The sequence below is a fragment of the Lagenorhynchus albirostris genome, chromosome 15 (assembly GCF_949774975.1).
Source record: "Lagenorhynchus albirostris chromosome 15, mLagAlb1.1, whole genome shotgun sequence".
Taxonomy (NCBI): domain Eukaryota; kingdom Metazoa; phylum Chordata; class Mammalia; order Artiodactyla; family Delphinidae; genus Lagenorhynchus; species Lagenorhynchus albirostris.
In genome coordinates this window covers 27015005-27036327 of record NC_083109.1, presented here as the reverse complement: position 1 = coordinate 27036327, position 21323 = coordinate 27015005, and the positions used below count along the sequence as shown (strand labels likewise).

At 48.3% G+C, this 21323-nt stretch overlaps 1 protein-coding gene across 6 annotated transcripts in view; it reads left to right on the top strand.

Moving 5' to 3' along the window:
- The first annotated feature begins 12803 nt into the window (after positions 1–12803).
- The window catches only part of HM13 (histocompatibility minor 13), a 41273-nt gene continuing 32753 nt past the window's right edge, over positions 12804–21323 (top strand). For 4 of the 6 annotated variants that reach the window (XR_009535120.1, XR_009535121.1, XM_060122507.1 and 1 more), the window contains exons 1-2: positions 12805–13108; positions 20101–20199. Coding sequence is in view for 4 of the 6 variants with exons in the window: in XM_060122507.1 (XP_059978490.1) it covers positions 12926–13108; positions 20101–20199 (282 nt within the window). In the remaining 2 variants the exon portion in view is untranslated. Of the gene's footprint in view, positions 13109–20100; positions 20200–21323 lie in introns of all 6 variants that reach the window. The other 2 variants (XM_060122504.1, XM_060122506.1) reach the window with 2 other exon arrangements.

The window sequence follows — 21323 nt, the reverse complement described above, 5'->3', positions numbered from 1 at the left end:
TGAGCCCTGTACCTAGGAGATCTGATGCTATCTCCAGGTAGATGGTGTCAGGATTGACACCAGCAGGGTATCCAAGAATTGCTTGTTGGTATGGGGAAGCACACACACACACACACACACACACACACACACACGTTGGAATTGGGTCTAGGAACCCAAAAGACCAGTCTTTTCTCATTTGACATTCTCTCAGGGGCAGGATGAGGGAAGGCTGGGGGGAAAAAGATGTCTCATCGTTTACTTTGTATTTCTCTGATTCTTCTGAAGTTGAGCAATATTTCTCTCAATGAGTGTGCCTATTCGCTGCCCAAAATCCCAGTGAAACTTTGAAATTACAGCTTCCAAGGACCAGATTAAATTTTTAGCCTAGGTTACTCCACTCTTCATTATCTGCCTGGAGTAGAGGGGTGTTCTTTCTTCCAGATACGAGAGCTGTTTCATTAATCTTCACAACAGTAAGAGACAACACCATCTTACAGATGAGGAAAACTGAGGCTCCAAGTGGCTAAGTGTTTTGTCCAAAGTCACTCAGTTAGTAACCTGCAGAGCTAAGGATTAAAACAACAATGTCTGACTCCCAAGCCTGCTTCCCAGCATAGCTAGCTCATTTCACAGATTAGGAAACTGAAGCCCAGGGAGACAAAATAACATATAAAATTAAATGGTGAGCGAGCAGCAACCAGTTGACCAAATATTTCCCCTCCTTCCAGGTCTGGGTGACCAGCTGCAGAAGAGACAAGAGAGTGGAGGCAGGGACAGCCACCCAGCAGAGGAGTCAAGAGCATGGAAAATGTCTCTTTCAGCCAATTTTCCTGAGGAACCCTGGCTGAGGCTCAGGGCTGGGAATGGAAAGTGTGCAGGGAGGAGGCGGCAGCCACGTCCATCCCCATCCGGAGAGGCTGTTTGCAAAGTCCTGCTGGGAGATGCAAGGAGGGGAATGCAGGGGGAGGGGGAGTAGACCCGGGAGGCCAAAGATCTGGCATCTGCCCAGGGCCTCTTCTCCTGGGAGAGGAGGAGCAGGCGTCCCCCGAGCTCCCCACTTCCTCCTTGGGCTCTCTCCCTCTGCCAGCTCCTGCTGTGCCCTGCCCGCTTGTCTGGGCATCAGCCATCCTAGAACTGAGACACTGGCAAACCCGACTCTCTGGGGACTGTGCACAGCTGACTCAGGGAGGTGCAGTGGCCAGGAAGAAGGACTGGTCTTACTCTTGGAGATCTTGACCAGGGCTGGGCTTGAAAGCCATTGGCTTCATCCGTGCAGCCCCTCTGCCTGGAAAATCTCCCTTTGCTACTCACAGTGCCTGCAATTCCACCATTATAGATTTGACCAAGGCTGGTGTTCAGCCAGGATGCAAAGTATGGCTGTACCAGTTGTCAAAATATTTAGATACATTCCTACTAGTTGTTAAGAACCCCTGTCCCGAATGTCCCCCAAGTAATGGCCACTCCAGAGCTTCCTCTGGGACCACGCAGACCTCCCCACTTACAACCACTGAAGGGGTAATCCCTGCCATAGCAGGGCCGTCCAAGACTGTGTGGATATGTTGGTGAGTGACAGTCATAACAGTTGTTAACACTTTTCATATCATTCCTAGAAACAACACTTTCACTTATAAATTTGTCCCTTGTTTAAAGGCAAATTGATACAAATTTAGAGGTGAAAGGGCCTTGTGCAAACTCTTCATTTTCCAGATGGGGAAACTAAGGCCCAGAGAGAAGCAGAGACTTGCCCAAGGTCACACAGCCTGTCAGCATAAGCGAGGACAATAGGACACAGGTTCCAGACTCCTGACAACTCCCTGGGTGTCAAGTCATCTGGCCCCACAAACAGTAAACTCTAGCAGGTGATGGAAGAAGGTGACAGGGAGGAACCTGCCCTAAGACAGAACTGAGAACCAATCACTTGACTCTTGTACCTGGTAATTATAGTCTTGGCAACAGTCTCCTTGGTCACTATCGCCACAGAGATAGTTGTCATGGCAACCACCAGCCAGGGCCCCAACTTCCTGACACCAAGAGCCTTAAGATAAACCCAGAAGCAAGTTTGTTCCATAGCACTGACCCAGATCAGAGCTCCAAGTAGGAAAGAAACTTGCCCAACATCACACAGCAAGTTGGTGATGAAGCCAGGTTTCCTGAGTCCCCAGCCCAAGGCTCACAGCTGCCCCGCCCTTTCTGTGGCTGACACCCCCACCCCTGCCCCTGTTTTTTTGCCTGCCTTAGTGCTTCCCATATTTCTTCGACCCTCGGTCAGGATCTCCTTCCCACGGCATCTCACCCTTGGCTGCCTGTCAGCCACTCATCTTCCTGGGAACAGGCTGACATGAGCTTAGTGTAGGCCCCATCACAGGGGTTTTCATCATTAGCTGGGGCTCCCTGAAGACTGGAAAGCCTTCAACACCCTCTGCCCCCCCCCCAGAAGAAATGATCTCCAATGGTGGAATTTCAGGCACTGTTAGCTCAGAATTGAGGAGCTCTTTTTGGGCAGTCAGGTCCTGTGTGATGCCAGACAGAGCTGCCTCATTGTGGAGAGAGCTCTGGGCTGGAAAGCCAATGGCCTGGATTCTAGCCCTCCCTGCTCTGAGTCTGACCCCTGTTTTGCTTTATTCAAGTCCCTTCTTTTCTCTGGGACTTGTATCCTTCCAGAGAGATGGGGATGAGCACACTGTCCTATAATCGCCTCCATTACCACCACCATCCTAAGGCTGCTGGGGACCAGATGAAATTTGGCGTCGTAGCATCACCACATAAGGGGTAGTGTGGTTTAAAGAACTTGCCTACCTTCCTGTTATCTTCTTCTAGAATAATGGAATCTCAGGTTTGGAAGGATGGTCCCCACATAGGGAAGAGCTTGAGCAAAAGCAAGGAGGCCGAAAAGAATCTAGGAACCTCTGAGTAGTCTGTGTGTTGAAGTGTAGGGTGTACGGCTGGGAATGAAGAGAGGAGGCTACAAGGAGAGGCCAGAGGTGATGGAAAAGGATCAGTCACACCAGTCCCAGGTGTGCGGACATTGCCCCATGGACCTCAGGGACTCACTGAAGGCTCTGAGACAGTCCCCTGCCTGGGTCTGACCCACGTAATTCCAATACTGTGGGATACAACTATGTAGGATGAGGGACAGCCTGGAGGCAAAGAGAGCAAAGAGACCAGGGAACCATTCATCCATTCATTCAGTGAGTATCTGTTAGACACAACCTGAGCTGTATGACCTCATGCAAATTATTTGGCCTCTCTGCACTTCAGATTCCTCTTGTGTGAAGATGCCTACCCACAGAAGGGGTGGTGTGAGGCTCAGATGAGTCAGTTAATACATACATGTAAATGTTAAGCACAGTGCATAGGAATAAATGTGTGTTATAACACTCCATAAATGTGTGTTATAATTATGATGATTATTGAGCATCTACTATGTGCCTGGAACCCTCTAGACAGTAGATGTACAGTGTGAACACTGGTAAACACTGTACATTATTCTGCCCTCAAGGGGCTCATAGTCTAACAGAGGAGACAAACACAAAACAGAAAACTTCATAAAAACAGAAAAAATAAAAATAATTACAAATTGTTGCAATCAGATGTAAATCTTAACCCCCAAACTCAGGTGGGCAAGGAATATTCATTTCTCAAAAACCAAGTTAAGTTCTACTATTCCCCTATACTTCTGGACTGGAGGGAAATTCAGTCTTCATCCTTACTGGAGGCTGCTCCTGCCAGGGACAGGGAGGGAAGCCAGGGGGCTCTCAGTAGCTCTGGACCATGTGGGGCTTCTAACCACAGTGCCCAAGCCCTCAAGGACACCTGAGTCCAGCAGCCCCTGCTTCTAAGCCGAGGAGGGACCTGGGAGTCTTGCTGGAGGCTGGGATCACCAGGACTGGGTCCAGCCTCCCCATACCCTGTCCATTCATCCCCACAGTCTGGCCAAGAAGGGGGAGGATCCCCTGACCCCAGACTCCACTGATCTTCCTTCAGTTCACAGCCTCCAAGAGCTCCTTCCCCTCCTCTGTCCTTGACCTCAGAAAAAATGAGCACTCTCTCTACACCAAAGGTTTGCAAACTCTGAGTCTCCAGGAGACAAACTGGTAACCAAAAAAAAAAGTGTGAGACTTGGTGACCGGAGAGCACAGGTCCCACTTAAAGGGGGCAGCACAGCTCAGCTCACCAAACAGCCATAAGGCAGTGTTGCCCAGTGGTTAGGAGCCCACATTCTAGAGCTATGCTGCCTGGGTTCAAATTTTGACGCTGCTGTCTACTGTCTGTGAGTTCTTAGGCCAGTCACTTAACCACTCTGTGTCCATTTCCTTAACCATGATAAGGAATAATACTCGTACCTCCTGTACAACAACTTCCTGTGAGAAAGCACTTTGAACAGTGCCCGACATTAGTAGGTACTCAGTAACTATCAGTGCTCATCTCATGAAAATGCAGGGCTGAGACTGCCAGATCTTCTAAATATTCAAGAAACTCCAAATATCCAAATTTTCATTTTGAAATTGCTGTTTTTTAACTTTGGCAACTGAGTGAAGACAGTTGTTAAACCTTGGTGAAGGGCATACAGAACACCTCTATGAACAGGATAGGGCCTAGGAAACGCAGTTTGCAATATCTGCTCTATGATGTTTAAACACATAGAAAATGAAGCCAGAAAGGAAAGAGTCAGAGGCAGTTTCTGCTGTGAACCCCATGACCAAACCTCTCCTAACCAAGAGATACAGGAAGGGGAGGAGAAAATAGAGGGGAAAAAAATTAACATATCAAATTATCCTGGTAGATAGCACATTGCACATTGAAGTGCTGTGTGTTATGAGGATTTTTTTTTTTAAGTAGCTGAGAAAGAATAGGCAAGGTTGTGGGGAAGGTAATGTATAAGGTGTCACCTGTGATAAGGAGCTAGCTTAACAAACAATCAGGAAGAGAGAAGATGGTGGGCGGAGGGGGAACAGCCTATGCAAAGGTCCTGAGGCATAAAAGCGCTTAATGCAAAAGAGGAGAGTGGTAATGGATGAGCCGGATATGTAGGCAGGGGCAGTGCATGCAGGGCCTCAAAGGCCACGGTGAGGAGCATGAGATTATTTTAAGGGCCATTGGGAGATATTGAAGGGTTTCAAGCAAAGAGGTATGATACAGAGTTGACTTCAGGAGACAAATTAGGAAACTGTTAAAATAGCCTGGGAGAGACGATGTGGCCTGGATTGGCCAGCACCCTTGGACGTGGACAGCCCCAGATTTCTGAGTCTGGATTGGCCTCAAAATCAGAGGCTGGATTTAAGCCTCAAAGCAAACCCGCTGCTTTTACATCAGCCAGGTAGTGGCCTTCCCATAGCCAGTGTCCCCCAGGCCCATCTTGGACACCCGCATTTCACCTGGACTGAATCTGTTAACTGGCCTCAGCTGCCCTCTGCTGGCAGAAGAGGGCACTAGAGCAAGGGGAGCAGCTGCTTCCCAAAGCTGCGCAATTCTCAATGAAAAGGTCGCCTGGAGGGGTGGGATAGGGAGGGTGGGAGGGAGGGAGACGCAAGAGGGAAGAGATATGGGAACATATGTATATATATAACTGATTCATTTTGTTGTAAAGCAGAAACTAACACACCATTGTAAAGCAATTATACTCCAATAAAGATGTTAAAAATAAAATAAAATAAAATAAAGTACTATAAACTGTGGGGGAAAAAAATGAGAATACCTCACCAGCACCCATCTTCCCCGTCTCAGTTAGTAGAATCTCTATCATCCAGTAGCTCAATTCAGAAACCCAGGACTCAGTTCCTCCTTCTCCCTCACTCCCCATCAGGGAGTCCTTTTGACTCTATTTTCTGAATAAAATCCTAAATCAGAAATGTCCTAAATATATCGAATCACGTCCACTTTTCTCCATCTCCACCAGACACACCCTAGCCAAAGCCACCACTATCTCTTCTTTGGCCGATTTGTTCACTGTCACTCTTGTCCTGCCCAATCCATTTCCCACTCAGCAGGCAGAGTGCTCATGGTATACTCTGACTCCAAAATCCTTTCTCCTCAGTGTATAGCTCCTCATACCATTCAATGTTGAACCAAATAGGGAAATCCCTGATATACACACAGCCCCATCCACCCTGGGCACTCTGCAGGCATGGAAAATCTTATGAAGATTGAGGAGAACAGAGGTGCTCATATCCGAGCCTTACAAACGCACTTGCCCGCCCACCACCGGGAATTTTCCCCTCTCTCCACGTGGTGTCCCAGCCTCACCATCTCACTGGCTCCTCTCCTTCCTCCATCCTCCCCTTCATTTCTGTCTGCCTCATTCTCTCCCTCCCACAAATTCCTTATCATTTTTAATGCAAAGCACATTTGCCATCTCTGTTTATTTGGCACCTGCCAGTGAGGGCTCTTGGGGGTCTCACATTCCCCTCAAGCGGATTGTCAAGGTTATCTTCCCATACTATACATATACACAGTTCCCTCCCCAGGAAAAATACCAATACCAAGACAATAACATTTTCACCTGAGTACAGCGTGGTGCTAACATTCTATGACTAACATTCCATCATTCCAACATCCTATGGCGTGGCCTGAGATTACTGAAATCTCCGCTGAGCCCAAACTCAGACCATGTAATGGATGCTTCATCCCCCTCAGAGGACTTGTGTCGGTAGAACTGGACACCCTGACCACAAGGGAGCCTCCGGGTTCCTGAGGCAAATCACAGCATGTTAACTCAGCTCATCGGGGCTGCCATTGTAGCGCACAGATATGCTGTGGAAGAAAACAAAGACACAATGCAGAGAAAGGATCCTGGCAATATAGACATCCTGGTTTTCGGGGGCTAACCAAGGTCCAGCTCTGTCCCTGCCTGTCCTGTCCAGGGGTTGGTTTTTCACCTCTTCCTTGGAGCCTATACATTGCCGCTTTTGCCTAAAGTGCATCCGGCTGGCCTTCCTGGTTCCACCAACCACAGCGCCCTGACTCGCCGTCAGAGGCACTGCCTTTCCCTTGGCAAACCCAGCCTCTGTCCCCAATCCAGCGAGGAAGAAAGGGAACTGTAAGTGACAACTTTTTCTTTAGTCTTCAAAGATCTTTTATTTCCTTTTTGAATGTCAGGAGCAGAGGGATGGGTTCATCACACTCATTCCTTCATAGTAGACCATCATCACTCTTTTCCCCAAGGCCCTTGTTTTACTTTACTTATGTACATATTTTGTTTGTTTTAATTACCAGTTCCCACCCTCATTCCCATCCCTCTATAGGCAACCATTCTAGTATGCTCAATATGTATTCCTTAATATGTAAATATCCTTGTTAGATTTGCAATGTTGCTATGTAATATGTACTTTTAAAATTTATTTTATTGTAGTATAGTTGATTACAATGTTGTGTTAATTTCTACTTACAGCAACATGATTCAGTTATACATGTGTACATTCTTTTTCATATTCTTTTCCATTAGGGTTTATCAGTGTGATATGTGCTTTTTTTTAACATTTTGTTATTTATTTTATTTATTTATTTTAGGCCACATTGGGTCTTTGTTGCTGTGCGCGGGCTTCCTCTAGTTGCGACAAACAGGGGCTACTCTTCATTGCGGTGCGCGGGCTTCTCGTTGCGGTGGCTTCTCTTGTTGCGGAGCACGGGCTCCAGGCACGTGGGCTTCAATAGTTGTGGCACGTGGGCTCATTAGTTGTGGCTCGTTGTGGCTCATGGGCTCTAGAGCACAGGCTCAGTATTTGTGGCACACAGGCTTAGTTGCTCCGTGGCGTGTGGGATCTTCCCGGACCAGGGCTTGAACCTGTGTCCCCTGCGCTGGCAGGCAAACTCTTAATCACTGCGCCACCAGGGAAGTCCCTGATATGTGCTTTTATTTTTTTATTTTATTTTTTTTCCTGATATGTGCTTTTAATCTACATAAATCATATCACACATTTTTCTTAATGCTCAGCTCTATGTTTTAAAGATCTACACATGTTGACAAGGGTAGGGGGATTATGAGGGATGCAGTTGCTGCCCCACCCAGATCCCCTTTACCAGACATAGTGGCCTGACCACCAGCTGTTGTGAGTATTGGTTAAAAAACACTCACAGCTGCCACCTTCTCTGGAGAATTGCCTTTGGTCAAACAGAAGCCAAATGGCCAGGGAGACTCCCCGCCTCCCTCCCTGACCCCTAGACTTGGCCAGTGATGGACAGATACAGGATTACAAGAGGCCTCAAGGCGGGAACAAGTCTGTGGCACACTTTGTGCCACAGAGGTCCCCATGAGGTCGTGCTGGAGCGAGTCCCCGGCAGAGACCCCATCCTCACTTGGCCTTTTTTTTTGCCCGTTGCGGAGCACAGGCTCCGGACGCGCAGGCTCAGTGGCCATGGCTCACGGGCCCAGCCGCTCCGCGGCACATGGGATCCTCCCGGACCGGGGCACGAACCCGTGTCCCCTGCATCGGCAGGTAGACTCTCAAGCACTGCGCCACCAGGGAAGCCCCTCACTTGGCCTTTTATCTCCTGCCTTCCTTCCTTCTTCCCTTCCTCCTAAGGACACTCCCCACCAAAGGCAGTTAAACAAGAATCCTCATCTCTGGCTCTCTGACCTATGAGAGTGACCACGCATGATCATCCAAACTGGTACACATTTGAGAATGCAAGGGGTTCTATTAATAATCAGCCAGCGCAATCTTATGATAAACCATAATGGAAAAGAATATTAAAAAAAAAGAATGTATATATATGTATAATTGAATCATTTTGCTGTACAGCAGAAACTAACACGACATTGTAAATCAATGAAAATATTGAAAATAAAAATTTAAAATATTGAAAAAATATTGAAAATATTGAAAAAAAATAAAAAATATTGAAAAAAAAGTCGTCCAGGGAAAAGGGCAGAAGCCATGACTGTCCTGACTGCACTGACCGAGCAGGCACTTGGCTTGTTGCTTCTCATTGTTGCCTAGTATCCCATGGTATACACCCAGCACACTTTGTCTATTTGTTCCTCAGGGACACACACCTAGGTTCACTCTAACTTCCTGCTACCACCAGGAAAAAAAAAAAAAAAAAACTGCAGGAAAATCCTCAGACATGTTCCCTAATAGACCTGTGTGAGAATTTCTCTAGGATGATGGAACTGAAAACACAAGCTACATGAACAGTTTTAGCCTCCAAAAAAATCTTCCCAAATGAGAATTCCAGTCTTACTGTAAGGAGGTATAGGGGCACAGAGAGTGTTTCACCCTGTTCCTTCTATCTTAGTAAAACCCCTGTGGTGCTTACTGCCGGCTCCACACTGCTAGAAATACAGGAGTTCCCTGAAGTTCCCTGAGGAAATCACATTTGACTCAAGCTTTGAGGAATGAGTAGGGGTTAACCAGTGTTGTGAGGAAAGATAAACATGGTTAGGTGGAGGGAACAATAAACTCATTCCTTCACATATAAATATTTATTGAGCACATATATTTAAAGGTCCTGAGCCTCAGTAGGTAATTTAACAGTAAACATTTACACAGTTTTACTGCTTCCCTGCCCATTCTCTCCCAAGAATCAAGAACACAGGATCACCTGGGCTCCTGAGGCAGGACTATACCTCCTACAAATACAGTGCATCTCCTACACCAGCATTTGTCAAACTAAATGTGCACTTAGATCATGGGGACATCCAGTAGGTGTGGGTGGGGCCTGAGATTCTGCATTTCTGATAGGTTCCCAGCTGCTACTACTAGTCTGGGGATCACGCCCTGATTAGCAAGGTCCTGCAGAACCACGATACCGTTATCACTCCCAAACAATCCACATTCACATTTCCCCACGTGTCAGAAATTTTTCTTTATAGCCTTTTTAAAAATGTTGTGATCCAGGATCCAATCAAGGATGATAGATTACATTTGCTTTTCCCCTCCCTTCATTCTCCTTTCATCTACAACATGGATTTTTTGGGTTTTTTCTCTTTCATGGCACCAACATTTTTGAAGAGTTCAGGCTAGTTGTTCTGAATATGCCACAGTCTGGCTTTTTCTTATTTTTCCTGATGTTTCCTCATGAGTAGATGCAGGTTAAACATGTTTGGCAAGAAGACTACGCAGGTGATGTGTCCCCCGCATTGCATCACGTCTAGTCATTTTGTCCCATCCCATTCGGTGATGCTAAATTTGATCGCTTGGTTAAGGGAGTGTCCACCAGGTCACTCCACTTTAAAGGGAAGTTTTCCCTTTTATAAAGAACTAGTAATCTGTGGGGTAAATTGTGACTATCCTGTCCCTCAAAAACCTTTCTCCCAAGGGTTAGCATCCACTAATGATCCTTGATTACTATTTTAAGAATTATTTAAGCATGGAATAATGTGTGTAAGTGTGTGTGTATATGTGTGTGCGCATATATGAGAAAAAAATTGGAAAAACTGAGATCCATTCACAGTGACTGAACACAGTAATAAGAGAAATGGGGTGGGAGTAAGTCTGCATCTTTCTTTGGAACAAGTGTTTGGTAATTTAACTATCCCAGGCTCTAAACAGGCTCCATTATTGACCTCAGCTCAGATCTCCTCTGGGAAAGTAACACCATACAGGAGGCTTGGCAGATGAAGCCTCGGGGCACCACCCCCCCCAAGCACAAGATTGTCTTATCCCTGTCTCCAGAGAATACCAAGACAGGCTGGCTCCAAGCCAGAAATCCAACCCTCCAGAAGCCTTGACGGGAGCTTTCTGAACTTGAGTCGACCCCTCAGTTCCCTGGGTCATATTCACAGTCTCCCATGAGTGTAAAGGGAGATGGCCAGATCTGCCCCAGACCAAACTAAATCAAGTGCTCAGCCTTGCATGAAGCAGGAGTGTCTCTGATTTCCAATTGTATGCTCTCAGATGAAGAGGCTCGGAGCCATGAGGCCCAGCTGCTGGGCAAATCCTGTGGCCTGAATTATTGATGGATGAATTCATCAGGCACACTGCCTTCACCCATCCACTCAGGTCATGTCCAGTTTATTGAAAAACAGAGCCTGAAACTGTACACCATCTGCCCAGAACTAAGTCACTCTGGTCCAAACTCCTTAGCCCTCTTTGTAGCTGGGATATTATAAAGAGCAGAGGCTTCAGAGCCCTACAGACCTGAGTTCAAGTCTCTCCTCTTCCTCTGCTGGACTGTGTGACCTGGATAGCTAGTTTACCTCTGTGAGCCTGTTTCCTTATCTGCAAAATGGGACTAATCATATCTTACCAGTGTTATTGAGATCAAAGAAAACACCTATAAAGTTACCAGTACAGTGCCTGGCATGAACTAGGCAAACTCCATTATGCAAACTTCTATAGTCTGACTCCTTGCCTTTGTCTCCTCTCACTGTGAACCCTATACTCCAACCCCACCTCGCCACCTGCCCAGCTTGGACCAGGCCATGTGATTTTACACTATCAGTGTCACTTATCAACTTATTGCCTCTCTGCTCTAAAACCACTCTTTTTGCCAGCTCTGTGATAATGGAGCCAGACCTCGTAAATATTTCTTCCTTGCCAGCTGACATACTTTAAGCCTTTTCAGTGGAGTGTACTAGAGGAACACTGGAGGATAATGGACCTTCCCTTCCTGGTTCGAGGTTGCCTCACTTCCTGGGTTCCTGGAGAACATGCTTTTTTCCCACTGCTTGGCGCAGGGTTTCTCCAGTGCTAGGTGCCTGCAGGGTACAGCTTTCATCAATTTGTCTGCTACATACTTTCTCCAGCTCTTAACTAGAGCACCATTAGCATAGCCAGGAGCCCCAGACAGCTTGGGCCTGCACCCAAGTTCAGGTCACTCCTACCTATACCCTCTCCTCACTCCTGGACACACATACACTGGGAACCCGACAGAGCTGGCCATCTGCAGAGCAAGCCACCTGACTTTTGTCCTCTGGAACTGGCTGGAACCACCCTGGCCCAAGCCATATACAAAAGTTCACTAGGTTCCTAGAGAGGGATGTCTCTCTGAATTACTAATCTCCCTTAAATTACTTAATTTAATTTAATTTAATTTACTTAAATTACTAATCTCCCTCTAAATTACTTAATCTGCAGTGGTTAAGAATCTGCCTGCCCATGCAAGGGACACGGGTTCGAGCCCTGGTCCGGGAAGATCACACATGCCGCGGAGCAACTAAGCCCATGCGCCACAACTACTGAGCCTGCACTCTAGAGCCCATGAGCCACAACTACTGAGCCGGCGTGCCACAACTACTGAAGCCTGAGCCCATGCTACGCAACAAAAGAAGCCACCGCAATGAGAGAGCCCACGCACCTCAACAAAGAATAGCCCCCGCTCGCCGCTACTAGAGAAAGCCCGCACACAGCAACGAAGACCCAATGCAGCCTAAAATAAATAATTTTTTTAAAAAAACATGCTATGTAACATATAACTACACACTAACATCCTATAGACTTTGATTTATTTATTTTATTCATTTTATTTATTATCCTCCCAACAACCCCCCGCCACACTAAAAGTGCAAGCTTCATGAGGGCAGGGACGGACTTTTGCCTATATTGTTCCCTTCTGTGTCCCCAGAGCCTAGGACAGTGCCTGGGTATGATGGGATACCCAAATACTTAAGGAGTGAGGGAATGATTAAATATTGGATGAATGCCTGCATGAGTAAACAAATTCTTAGTTATTAGTGTCCTGGAGTTAAGGAGGTTGACTGGGACTAGGGAATGGGGTCCTCAGGTCTCCCTAGGGATGGATATCCACCGCAGTGGTCCAGTGATCCTCTCCCTGCTACCAGCAAGTTGCTTAGCAACCGGCCGCCTGTCCCTCCGCCACCGCTAGAGGGCGCGCGGGCGGGGAGACGTGAACGCGCACGCGTGCGCGGCGCAGGCCGGCGAGGGAAGCACGTCACTTCCTGTTTCTTTAGGGGAACGTGGCTTTCCACGCATAGCCCGTCTTCCCTTCTGCGTCTCTGCTGCAGCTGCCGGACCTGGAGTCGGACCCCGAGTGCAGCCTTGCCATGGACTCGGCCCTCAGCGACCCGCATAACGGCAGTGTCGAGGCAGGCGGCCCAACCAACGGCACGACGCGGCCGCCTTCCACGCCCGAGGGCATCGCGCTGGCCTATGGCAGCCTCCTGCTCATGGCGCTGCTGCCCATCTTCTTCGGCGCCCTGCGCTCCGTGCGCTGCGCCCGCGGCAAGGTAGGGTCAGCGGCAAAGCCGGGCGCTGTCCACCTCCCACCCTGACACGGCTGGCACGGACCCTTCCCCCGCCCGCCCTGGACGGGACAGACACTTCCCCCGGACACTGACCCTTCCCAGCATTGCTCACCACCGCATCCCCAACCCGGGCCCACATCCCGGGGCTGACCTTAGGTGCCCCAGGATCTGGGCACCGATCCGCGAACCGGGTACTGACGCCTTTCTCAAATAGGGAGCGGTTTCCACCCCCGTTCAGACCTTGACACATCCCTCCCTCTGTGCACCATGCTGGAAGCACTGTTGGCCGACCCTGACACTGTGATTCGGGTACTAATTGTTTTGAGCCTGCTGGACCCAGCCAGACCAGCCTCACGCTCTGCTCTGGCTGTTCATCCCATCTGGGACAGTCACCCCATCCCAGGCTCTGGGTCAACATCCATCTGTATCTGATGGGGCACTGGTTCTGACACCTCCTGAATAGTACAGCCTCTTGTCATTCCTCACCCTAACCCAGGGCAAATTCTGGCACCCAGGCTCATCCCTAGACTCTGACACCTGCCCAGCTGGAATCTGTGACCCATAGAGTGTTCTCCTAGAACCCCCAGATCAAGCCTTTGCCCCACCTAAAAAATAAAAAATAAAAAAAAAACTAACACAGGAATATTAGCTCCTGGAACCCCCAGCTCAGCTCCTAGTTTTTTGCATCACTTTCTGGAACCAGTTCCGGTCACACAACTCCTCAGGAACTGGCACTTTGGTGCCTCTCTTTTTAACCAGCCATAGACCCTTGGTTTGCTGGTTTCCTCTCCCTGACTACACCCAAACTCGGACCTGTCCGAGCCTGAGCCCAGACCCTATTCCTAACCCCTAACCCTGACCCTGGTCCCACCCCAAACCCTACCTCAAAGTAGCTCTTCTCATGCCCCTTAAGACAGTCTTTCCACCAAATTGGGCTGAGTAACTGAGCTGCTGTAGGCCTCTCTTGTGAGACTGGGCCAGAGCTCATCCCTGTCCTTCAACATCTGTCCCACTGGATACCTAAGAGGACCCCAGGGCCTTCCACCTTCTGACTTCCTCTCTGTCACCCTTCTTCCCGATATTAAGCCCTCTCTAGCCCGTTGCACCAGTGACTTCTCACTTCCTGGCAGCCTCTCCCATCATCCTCCACCACCTCCTGATCTGCAGCTCCCTGCCGCTCCTCCCCCACCCAGACCTGAAGTTGAACCTTAGCGGAAGCCGTCGTACCCAAAGAGGGCAGACCCATAGAGGAGCTGCCTCTTTTGAAACTGCTCAAGCCCAGGTTCTCAAAACATTACCCAACTTGAGCAGTGGCCGAGGCCTGCCACCTTCCTTTCTCAAGATCAGAGAGCTTGAGGCTGGTTCCCTCTGTGGTCAGATGCAAAGGGGATTGGTCACGCTTAGGTGGCCCCATTTTCCGTACAATTCTGCCTCTTCTAAGCAGAGTTCTGGTGGCTTTCATCCTCCCTACCTTTGCTTCGGGCAAACAGTTGGTACAGGGGGATGTTCTGAAATAGATCAGGACAAAGAAGGTGAAGGGCAGCAAGGAGTGAGCTGGGCACTTGATGTGAGGGGCTCCCTACACTGAGTAATTCTCCTTGGCACCATCTACACATGGATTAGTAATCTCTTCAGAAAACACCTTCCAGACAACAGAATTTCCTGAACCTCCACTGTTGTCCAGGGCAGACGGATGCTGCAAAGATCAGTGGGTCAGAGCGCTGTCACCAAGGAGTTTAGGTGTCTGGATGAGAGAGGAATAACGAGATCTGTGATTGTAGTGCAGGTAGTGCTGCAGGCTTTAGGGAGAAAAATTGAACACACCTGGGGCAGGGCAGGGCGGCTTTGTGCTGGAGGTGGGCTGGAGCCTTGAGGTAGAGGTCGAATTTCCCCCAGAAGACATTCGAGGCAGAGGAAACCAGGAAAGCAGCTGTACGAGGCAGTTTAGTTGATGGTGGAAGGTCTGGAGTGGCTGGAGCAGAAGGTAGGGATAGAAGAGAGCTTTCGATCTACTGAAGCATCTAAATACCTCTCCCCAGCATCTCCGGCAAGACAGGGGTGCTGGAAGACTGTGCATGGAATTGCAAACAGCCTGACCCTTAGCCTCCCACCACCAGTAACCAGGGTATTCTAAAGTTTACAAGCCTTCGCCCAGCAACTGAGTGAGACAGGCAGAGCCAGTTTTATTAACACCATTGTACAGAGAAACTGAGAGTCAAAGAAATGACTTCTCTGCCAATTAGGGGCAGAACCAGGTGTCCCTGGTCCTAGTCCGGGGCTCTCTCCTTGATGCAGGTGCCTCTAAAGACCCATACAAGTGGCCTAGGGAGAGGACAGGCCAAACGACGCCCTTTTTCTACCCTGAGTTGTTTCTCTAATCATTTGCCAAGGAGAGAAAAGTTAGCTTGGGGGCCCAGGAGCTTTGATTTCCCGCTAGTGTTAGACCCCCCACAGCCAGCTGAGAGGGCATGTGAGGACAGAATTCTCCCTGGGGGCAAGTTGTCCGTGACAGGCAGGGCGAGTTGTGAAATCATGGGAGGAGAAGTCCAGGAGTGTGTTGGGAAGAAGTAGCCATGGGCAGAGCCATCTGAGAGCAGTGTCCACTCCTGTCAGAGACCTCTGTTCCCAGAAGGGAGCAAATCCCAGCAACAGCTACTCATCATCGCTTCAAAGGCCTTTGGCCTGTAACTCAGAGAAGCCCCTCAGCCAGCTGGACTGGGTTCCTGCTCTGGGCTGGGTATCAGGGGTGCCAAGACAAAGAAGGCCAAGCCCTCCCCTCACAGAGCGCAGTCACCAAGGAGGAACAGCTGTGTGACCAGCCGACTGCTAGAGGTGGCAGCAGTGATCTTTGGCAGGGTGGATAGCTCAGCAGGCAGGACAGGAGGAGAGGGAGGCGTGGGCCCACAGGTGTTTTCCAGGAGGCAGTGAGCAGTTTGATGTGAGCCAGTACAGGTACTCGGGTGATGTAACAGGAAGATGCTCTAGGATCCTGCGGCCATTCTGAGGTCCAGAATCCTGAGGGCAACGCACCAGTTAATCTTCGTAGTTACTACATGTTTGCATTTGTAAAAATTCAAGCAACGCAGAAGTATAAAGGAAAAGCCCCCCCAGTACCACTTCTGTGGAAGTGACCCAGTTAGCTGTTTGGTGTGCCCGCTTCCAGACCTTTTCCTGCATACATGCAAGCGTGTATGCGCCTGTGTGCGCATGCATATGAAAGTGGGATTTTGCGGGACATAATTGCCCTGAAACTTGATTCTTTTTTTTTTCCTTAACAGTATGTCTTGGTCATTTTCCTATGTCAGTACATGTAGATGTACCTTGTTTTATGGCGGGGAGGGTAGGTCACGCATGCCCAAGGTGTAGAATTCCAAAGGTACAGGGGGACAAAGTGAAATCTCCCTCCCACCCCAGCTTCCCAGTTTCCCTCCCCCGAGGCAGCCCCTGTTACATGTTCCTTGGCTATCCATCCAGAGCCTCTGTGCCTTTACAAATAAATAAGCATATGCTTCCCCCCATTTTTTGCTACATAACTTACATTTTGTTATAGATACACTCTTTTTTACACCTTGCTGTTTTCACCACTTACATCTTGGAGATCTAATATGTCAGTACACATGGCACGGTTGTGTTCTTTAACAGCTGTGTGGTGTCCACCTGTACCCCCCAGCCATGATTCTCAAAATGTAATCTCAGGACCAGCAGCATCAGTTATCACCTGGGAACTTGTTAGAAACGCAGATCTGTTCACAAGCCCTCCTGGCGATTCTGACGCGAGCCCAAGCGTGAGGGCCCCTGATTTGGAGTCCTCCACTGGTCAGTTAGGTGTGTCAGTCTTCTGCTATCGCAAACCATGCTGAAATTAATCTCCTTATACATTTGTTACTTTACACTTTTCTGTGTATTTGTAGGATAAATTCCTTAAAATCGATTTGCAGGGTCAAAGGCTCTGTGCATGTTTGATTTAGACGGATTTTGTCACGTTATCCACCATAGAGGTTGTACCAGTTTATACTCCCACCCGCAGTGACCTCAGTTCTTGTTTGACGGCTGCTTGGTAGTCCATTCTCCAGAGGTTTCTGAGCTGTTGTGGGATGCGATCAGGTCCTTCAGAAAGAGCTCCTGATAGGGGAGGTGACAGGCAGGAAGGGGGCTGGTGAGGTGGTGCTAGTGGAGACTGCAGTAGGGGCAAAGGGCTGGGGTGGGGGGTAGTTCAGGAGATGCTCAGGTGAGTGAGTGCACGTGGCAGTGAGGAGAGGAGACCCTGGGGTAACAGAATGGCCCACGAATTCCAGATCCTTTCTAGGGCATGGCCTGGAAGCAGAACTCCCAGAGCTCCAGCTGAGCCAACGACTTGAGCGAGCCATCTTCCCTCGCTCCTTTTGCTTCCGCCCTGATAACTGAGCGTGCAGAATGTCACTGGAAGCTGAATTTATTTCTGCTCTTTGTGTCAGTTCCCAACCCCCCCCCACCGCCCCCAAGTATGTTTTGCATTTCAGGAGCCATTGCATTTGCATAAGAACGTCTAGTTTAAAAATCCAAATTGAATCAGTGGAGAATCCTGACAACTTTTTGTATTTTTCCAACTACAAAGATTCTGTCGCCTTCAGGATTCTGTTCCTCAGAAAGGTCGTAGGCTCCCTGAGCATCTTGTCACAACTTTCCAGCAGAAATTTCCAGATAGAAAAGGTAGAGGACGTCTAGGGGGTAATAGCCAAGAGTTTGGGCTCTGGAACCAGACTGCCTCAGTGTGAATCCTGGCTCTGCCACTCGTCAGCTGTGTGACCTTAAAGCAAGTTATGTCCCTCTCTGAGCCTCAGTCTCTTCATCTGTAAAGTGGAGCTATTAAAAGTACCTGCTTCCTGGGGTTACTGTGAGGATGAAATCATGTAAAGCACCTAGAACGATGCTTGGCACCTAGAAAGCTCTCAGTAAGTGTTATCCGTGTTACTGTCATCAATGGTCAGATTTCAAGTCTCCCGTTCTGACTCAACATTGCACGTGGGATATTTCCAATAGCCACCCACAGAGGAGACCAGATTCCTCTGTGTGATGGAGCATCTGTCCAGCCTGGTTTGTCATCGAATAATATTAAGCCTCTTCCCGCCCAGGATCCTGGGCTGAATTGAAATGACTGTGGAAATGAGCGGTAACACTGGTTTGTAGGTGAAGCCAGAGTCTGTGAATGTTTTCATACCATGTGCCCTGCCTGCATCTACAGGTCCCTCTGCTTGGTAAGCGCTTCCCTTCCTCGTACACAAAGCAAACTCCTCAACTTAGTCAGCGTTTATCTGGCTTCGACTACATACCAGACCCTGTGGTTGGCCTTCAAGGCCTTGCTTAAGTGATATCTGCTCTAATCACCTCTGACACTCCCCTGCTTCCTTGCGAAAGTAGTGTCCTGTCTGCTTTCTCATGATTCCCTTCTACATAAGAATAACACAAATGGTTTATACAACTTGTAGGAAGCTCAAGGCACAACACAAGTACTTCCAGTGCTGTGGGAAAAAAAAAAATCATCAAATCCTGTCACCCCATTTTACAGCTGAGGAAATTGAGGCTCTGAGAAGGAAGTTAACTTCCCCAAGGTCCCAAACCTGGAAAGAAGCAGAGCTGGGAGTGCAGCTGGGCCTGCTGACATCAGAGCCCTCCCTCCACCACTGGGCGCTCATGCCACGTACCACCGCAGTACGCGTGTCTCTGTTCTGTCACATGTCACAGTTTGCGGTGATATTCTGTTTACATGTCAAGGTCTTGGCCTACCTGCCTGTTAACTCTTTATGGTCAGGAGCTCATTTATTTTTGTGCCCACCCTGCTGCTACACAGGAAATATAATGATTTTATGGAGGTACACAGAGAGGGCGATGAATTTGCCCAGACCCCACAGCACAGTGCTGCCAAAAGCAGAAACCAAGGGCTGGGAGAGAAGAGGGAAGGAAGATGACCCTGCCTCTCCATGTCACTGTTGCTCACCCACCGCCACCCCACTCCCAGCAAAGCTGCCAGAGAGTGACTCACACAGAGCTACCTGGTCCCTCCACAAGGGCGGGTCTCCCTTCAGCCCTGTGCCTGGGCCGCCTCAGCCATGCATATGTTGGAGTTTGGTTAAGGGCCTCCCCACTTGACTAAAAAACATTTTTAGTATAAATTTAAACCAGAATTATACTACTATGATGGATTTGCATTCGAAAGTCTTCTGTCACGAATTCTATGGAGCTGACTTAATTTTCTATGTTGCACTGTTACTCTATTTCCAGTTTTTTTCCATTTTGATAATACTGAAATGATTTTGATTGCCTTCAGTTGTTTTTCATGTAAATATTTATCCTCCGTCAGCTCTTTACCTAGATCACATTCTTGCCAACTATTGCATCTGCCATTGTGAATTTAAAGGTGGCTTTTACTCTGACCAGATTCAGTTTTCGCAGTCACACTTCTTGAGTTGAGTTTTGTCCAGATTTGCTTCTCCTTGCAGTTGGTGTCTTCCCATACTCGGTTTTAGCCATTGTTAAGTTTTGTGTGTTGTTGGTTTATTTCCACTCATAATATTCACTGCCTACTGGATAAAAGACTGATCATATTTACATCTCAGCTAATCCATAAGAAAACTGGAGGTAGTCCTCGTGAGGCCCAGAACTGCTCTCTTGTCACCAGTGTCCAGGGTTTTCTCTTTCAGTTATTATGTACCCATTGCCTCTGCCGCATGTGCCCTGGGTCCTCCCAGGAATTGTCCCTGTTGGAGTGCAGGTCTCCTCAATAGCAAGACGATGGGATCAGAGCGTCCTGCCCCAGGTTGGGTGGTCCGCAGCCCGGGCAGAGGGAACAGCACTTGCAAAGCCCTGAGGCAACTCAGTGATGGCAGGAGGGGAAGGAGATGAACGAGCTGTTGGGGCACCAAATTCCTGCCAGCATCCAACCCTCAGAGGCCAGAAGCACTCCCCGCACTCAGCAGGGCCTTTCTTCTCTCGTCTAGAATGCCTCGGACATGCCCGAGACCATCACCAGCCGGGACGCTGCCCGGTTCCCCATCATCGCCAGCTGCACGCTCTTGGGGCTCTACCTCTTTTTCAAAGTAAGTCCTTTGTCACCTGTTGTAGCATTCGGTTTGAATAACTTTATTTGATTTTGTTTTATTTTTCCCATCACAGGAGACATGCATGTTCATTTATAGATAATAAAGAGCAGGAAAAATAACAATTTACCCTTAGGCCCACTACCCAGAGACCCCACTGTGATGTCGGGGGCCCCTTCCCACCAGTCTTTATTTCCTTTCTTCGAGGAGCTTTCTGTTTTGTTTTCCTGATACCGGTTTGGTTTCATTGTACTCTTCATATTGGGGTGGGGTATAGCTATGTCTCGGACATACCTCTACCATACTAATTGCTTTTTTTTTTTTTAATTTATCGAGGTTTATTTTCCCAATAAAAGTTACACAGGCTCAGTGTTGAAAACCTGGAAAACACAGAAAAGTAAAAAGGGGAAAACAGCAGCCATCCAAAACCCCCCTGCCAGAGACAGTCACAGAGTCCCTTTGGAGGTGTGTCCTTGCTCTGCTTTTCCCTGTGCATGGTTCCTCCATAGCTGTGAACATGTGGTGTGTTCAGTCCTGTAGCTGCTTTTCTCACTTCACATTAATTACATCGTGAGCATTTTCTCATGTTACTGCAAACTCTCAAACTTTTTTTTTTAATATAACATGTACTGTTTTCTGATTATAAAAGTAATATATGCAGAAAACTTAAAGAGCGGGGAAAATACACAGAGGTAATCACTATTAACGTTTTGGCCTATCTCAGGCTTTTCATAATCGTATTTTTAACCTAATGATCATTTTATAACTTTTTTTTTTAATAATACATTACAAGCACTTTTTTCCTGGTCGTTGAAAATTCCTCAAGGATAACTTTCACCACCACCACCCCCCCACCCCGGCCACGCTGCTCGGCACATGGGATCTGAGTTCCCCGACCAGGGATCGAACCCATGCCCCTTGCAGTGGAAGCGCAGAGTCCTAACCACTGGACCACCAGGGAAATCCCTCCTCAAGGATAACTTTTAATTCACATTTTTAAAATACATAAACATAGTTTAAGAAAATGTTTTTCAATCTAAGGGAAGGTGCAAACGAGCCATAGTCCTCTCCCCAGCGTAGTTCCTTGTGACTCACTCCGTTATGCATAGGTCTACATTTAGGTA